The 5,164-nt window shown below is 50.4% G+C and overlaps 1 protein-coding gene across 1 annotated transcript; it reads left to right on the forward strand.

Annotated features, from left to right (window-relative positions):
• The first annotated feature begins 3,312 nt into the window (after positions 1–3,312).
• LOC123430182 (protein SOB FIVE-LIKE 1-like) lies at positions 3,313–4,308 on the forward strand. Its single transcript, XM_045114074.1, has one exon. It carries the CDS (start codon positions 3,450–3,452, stop codon positions 4,104–4,106), a length of 657 nt encoding a protein of 218 aa, XP_044970009.1. The 5' UTR covers positions 3,313–3,449; the 3' UTR covers positions 4,107–4,308.
• Positions 4,309–5,164: the final 856 nt, after the last annotated feature.

Below are 5,164 nucleotides of genomic sequence, written 5' to 3' on the forward strand. Positions count from 1 at the left end.
CACTTGTTCGGTGATTCACCAACTCAAAGCCTAGTTTTGCTCTAACACTAACCACATTTATTTTTCCAAGTGTTTGTCGTATTTGCTCCTTTCACAGGAATTACTAGACGGTGAGACATTGGAGAGTGCCCCTTTAGAGCTTGATGATGATGAGTGCTTGGTGATCGTCCACTTCGACACGGCGACACCATCTCCTTCTCATGGTGATTTGGATTTTGATACGAGGACGGATCTTTCCCAAGGGGGAATGATACGGAGCATCCTACGTACATCACCATGGCAAGAGACCATTTGCCAAGTGACACGTGCTACATAGACTACATACATACAAAGGTGAATCTTCTCCTTTACACGTGTCAACTTGAGCCCCTCGTGGATGGTATACTTCTTGACACTCCTCGCCTGTGCATGCATAGGTATTGCCGGAGCTTCAAGGATGACGAGGAGGAGTGATACCACCAACATACAACTACACCATCTGCGAGGGAAGCTTGGAAGAGGAGACAAAAGAAGGCAAAGCTGCGGAAGTCTACACGGCCGGACGACCGGAATCCTCCGGATGACCGACGCCCTCTGGACGTCCGACACCTCCGAGCATCCCAACGATCGAGCTCCTCCGGAAATCCCACGCCACTTCGTCCGAGCCAAATCGTCGGACGTCCGAGATGCTCCGGACGTCCGGACTCTCCCAAGCCAACGGACGACCGATGCCATTCGGGCGTTTGGAACCACGTGCGTGCAGCCGTGGCCTTTTGGCCTTGTATCTCTCTCTCTCTCTCTCTCTCTCTCTCTCTCTCTCTCTCTCTCTCTCTCTCTCTCTCTCTCTCTTTCTCTCTCTCTCTCTCTCTCTCTCTCTCTCTCTCTCTCACACACACACACACACACACTTACCCTTCATGGCTAAGACTATATATACTCTTCCCCCACCTCCTTTCTAGGGTTAGATAATGTTTTGACATCTTTGATTGTTGAGCATAGCTCCATCTACTACCCTCCTCCCATGGATATGCCTTCATGTGAGAAGACTACGTAGTGGATGCCAAGGCCCCTTATGAGGGAAGATCCCTAGTGGATTCAAGGCCCCATCTCCCCATGGGATTCCGGATGAACTCTACCATGTATCTTACTTTCCTTTATTTTTCATTTACCCTTGTGGATATTTTGTGTGGTGAGTCTAGTGGATGTATGATTGGACTTGTTCTTGAGTGTTTCCTCTTGTGATTTCTCTCCGTTCATCCCCATGTTCTTGAGGAATTCCCCTCCAATTTGTGAAAGATCGGAACCCACGGGTTTGCCCCGTATCATAGCTGGTCAAACCAAATGGATATATCGGAGAAAAATACGAAGCTAATATAATCACGCATAATAGAATTCATAGGAGACACAATTACTTTCAATGAATAATCTAATCATAAACCTATAATTCATCGGATCCCAACAAACACACCGCAAAATAGGATTGCATCTGATAGGTCACCGGGGGAATCGCGGAAAACATTGTATTGAAGATCATAGAGAGAGAATAAGACATCTAGGTACTAGCTATGAATCCAAAGGTTTGTGGTGGACTACTCACACATCATCATGGAGGCGGCAAGGTTGATGTAGACCGCCTTCGTGATCGATTCCCCTCCATCAAGGCACCAGAAAAGATTTCGAGATGGGATCACGGCGGAACAGAGACTTGCGGCGATGGAAAAAGTGTGCATCAGAGCTCGCAACGGAGGTGCCCATGGGCATCACGACCTTTCTTGAAAGCGTCGACATGGAGGAGTGCTCCTCCTCCCCACGATTTTGGCTCTGAAGGGAAACCTCAGATAGGGCAAGAGAGGCGTTTTCACATCTTTCTCCTCCTTGGGGGCATCATCTCGGAGTCGGCTATGACTAGAAAACTAGTGGACGACGACATCTTGGCTGCATAGTTTATGGAGGTAGGGCACTAGTTCCTGTTTTGACAACGATGATGGTGTCGAGAGGAGCTACGGCCACGACACGGCTTCAGTAGTTGGTTTTTCCCGGCGTATATGAGGTGCTCTTATGTGGGTCATTTGATTGCTTTCAAGTCGAAGTTGCGGTGGAGCGTGTCCAGGTGGTGATGATGACATGCACTCGGTTGTTGTTTGCAAAGGGCACGGATGGCATAATTCATGCATACTTTGATTGTTTTTAAAGGGGAATGACCCTTGCCTCTGCATCTAGACGATGCGTACATCTATTTTATTAATTATTCACAAAGTTATTATAAAGTAATATATCAGTATGTCTGAAGCCATCATCTTGACAACATCTCTCATTACTCATATCCGGTTCATGAAAGGGTGACGATTGGGAAAGTTCCATCTACTCCCGAACTCAAATGGGCTCGATGAACAGTAAAATTTAAAAAAAAAAAACATTTAAAAAATTCTGATTTCTTTGTAAGCAACATTGACAAAATTTTAAGTGCATGAAAAAAATTGGACTGAAGTAAAATTCCTATAAGGCGTGACAAAAAAACAAAATCGTACTTTTTTCAATGTTTCTCACAAAAAAATGTTTTTTGAAATTACTGTTCACCAAGGTCAAATGAGCTCGGAGTAGAAACTCTGGATCCTGCCGATTGTCCGAGCCGGATACCAAACAGACCTTGCACCAGAGCCTAACATCCAAAGCTAGAGGCCCAAAGAAGCCTCTTGTCGGGTTTGTTAAAGTTGGAGTTGTATTTCGATTGTGAAGCTCGTCGTTAAAGTCGAAGTTGTCTCTTGCTCGCATGTGTGGACATATGTTAGTATGTGCCGTAATGGCTTCTATGTAGCTGTTTGTGGGTCGGCATCGATGACGGAACTATGTGGTGGAGTCGAAATCATTTGTTCGGGGCAACCGACGATGATGAAGACGCTTTCAACTCCTCCACGGATGCCTTTCCTCTTTGTAGCTCTGTGTTTTATGTCGATGGCTAAGTTGACAGATGGTGCACATGTGATATAGATTGAATTGTGTCGGTTTTATCTAGTTTTTTGGTCAATTAACCATGCGATTCTCACTCTTTTTCTAATCAATAAAAATGATAAGTCTTCCACCGTGTTTGAAAAGAAAATACCGGTTACGTGGGTCGGCTTGGAAGCCACAGCCGAGCGAACCCCAAAGTAAGCCGAGATGTCCCCAGTCGTCGTCGTGTCCGCGCACGTGCACGGCTCGTTAGCGTGCACTCTTCCCACGCCCATCCCACATGTGCCCTTGTCTGTGGACAGGAACCAAGAATGGGTTGCCCAGCTGCGCCTGATATAAAACAAGTGTTTCTACTCGCCTCGAGATCCCCACTCCACTCTCCTCATATAACACTCTGGCCAGCTACTGAGCACAACAACAAGCGTTTGGAGCGAACACACAACATCGTCGCACGCCACTGCTTAGCTTAGCCAGAGGAGAGAAAGAGAAGCCGATCTGATTCTGCTCTCATCACACACACCATGCCGGGGAGAGACGACGAAGCCTTCACCGACGAGGAGAGCTCGCAGTGCAGCAGCGGCTGCCAATCTGGCTGGACCCTGTACCTGGAGCATTCCGGGTCAGGCCAACAGCAACGTCGCACGCTGCCATACGTGCAACCCGACGACGTCGTCCTGAGGCAGATGCTGCCGCAGGCGGAATACTCCGACGAGGAGGAGGACTCCATGGTCTCCGACGCGTCCTCCGGCCCGCCGCCGCACCTGCACGGCGGCGAAGAGGAGGAGCTGCTGCAAATGCGAGGTCAGATCAGCATGCTTTCACAGCAGCGCCTGTCCGACTTCGGCGGCGACCAATGCTACTCCAGCAGGGGTGACGGTCGTCGCAGCGCGAGCCTCACTGGCTCCCGTTCCTTGATCTCCACAAGGTCTCATAGTTCGGGCGAGATGAGGAGCAGGAAGAAGAGGAGGGCCGTGGTCCAACGGCAGGTTGAGTCGGCGACGCGTCGCCATGGCGTTTTCGACGACGACGATCTCCACGACACCGCGAGTTCGTCCGGCGTCATTGCTCCCGCGGAAGTGGTGGAAGCCATGAATGATGGTATGGACCTGCAGCCAAGCTGTGCCTTCTCGGTTCGAAGCACCGGCATGCCGGGTCTCGCGATGCTGCGCCATAACTGATGAAGTAGCTAGCTAGCTAGGGAACGAGAAAGGCCTTGTTTTGTCGGCCGCATGTATAACCAGATCGCTCGTAGCCTGACAGGTCACCTAGCTTGTTTCTTCCAAGTTATGTACGTTAGCAAATCGTCTGGCCGAAACAAGAACCAGTAGTTTTGATCGATGTTGTTGTACTAATTTCTCATTACCAAGTTTTGCTTATGTACTTTGCGTGTGTGCTTGTGCTGGCAATATTGCTTGATGCCATACTTATGTCAGCCTATCTGACATAGAGGGCCCACAAGGCAGCGTCTACCTCCAGACCAACACTGCCCAAAGACCCGCACGGCCCACACGTCCCAAGCCGCGCTATCACGGGCGGTGTGGGCCAACTTATGCCGCACGGTCCGGGTGGTCTATACTTAAGACGGGACGCGGAGAGGAGAAGGTATCCAGTCGATCAACCGACGGCAGCGACTATCCTTATCTGTTCTTTTTCTACCTCGATTCCCCTTCTATCAAATTCGTGTAATCCTCTCTAATAGTTACCTATAACTCGAATTCGTGAGCTATATGAGTAGATCATGTGAATCCGGTGCTGGTTACCTAACATCTGGTATCAGAGACCAGTCTACCACTTCCTGCGCCTCAATCTGGCGCATTTGATCGAGACGCGGGCGCTGCGTCAAGCTCGCGAGTCGCTGGATGCCATGGATCCGCGCGTCTCAGCCTTCCTCACCCGGTTTGAGACCAGGATCAAGGCCGCCATCGAAGCCAACACCAAGGCCCAGCAGACCACGGCGGCCGAAATGGACGATCTCCTTGCGTGGAAGCCCGATCTCGATGTTGTGTCGCCGATCTGGGCGAAGCGGTCACGGCGCTGCAACTCGCGTGACTGGCAACCCCTCCGGTGCTTGATCCTGCTGCGACGGCTGATCAACTAGGGGGCGATGCGTTCCTCCCACGGGCCCGATGGCCACGGCGATATCCATCTACAACGGCGGCCCGCAGCGGCGTCCCTGGTGACATCGACGCCGCTCCTGGTCAAAGGTCAACTCGAAGCGCCTTCTCCGGTGATCCCT

Source organism: Hordeum vulgare, chromosome 2H, assembly GCF_904849725.1.
Source record: "Hordeum vulgare subsp. vulgare chromosome 2H, MorexV3_pseudomolecules_assembly, whole genome shotgun sequence".
NCBI classification, from domain to species: domain Eukaryota; kingdom Viridiplantae; phylum Streptophyta; class Magnoliopsida; order Poales; family Poaceae; genus Hordeum; species Hordeum vulgare.

Excerpts from the sequence above, each read along its gene's own strand:
- LOC123430182 (XM_045114074.1), top strand. The coding sequence starts at position 3,450 with ATGCCGGGGAGAGACGACGAAGCCTTCACCGACGAGGAGAGCTCGCAG.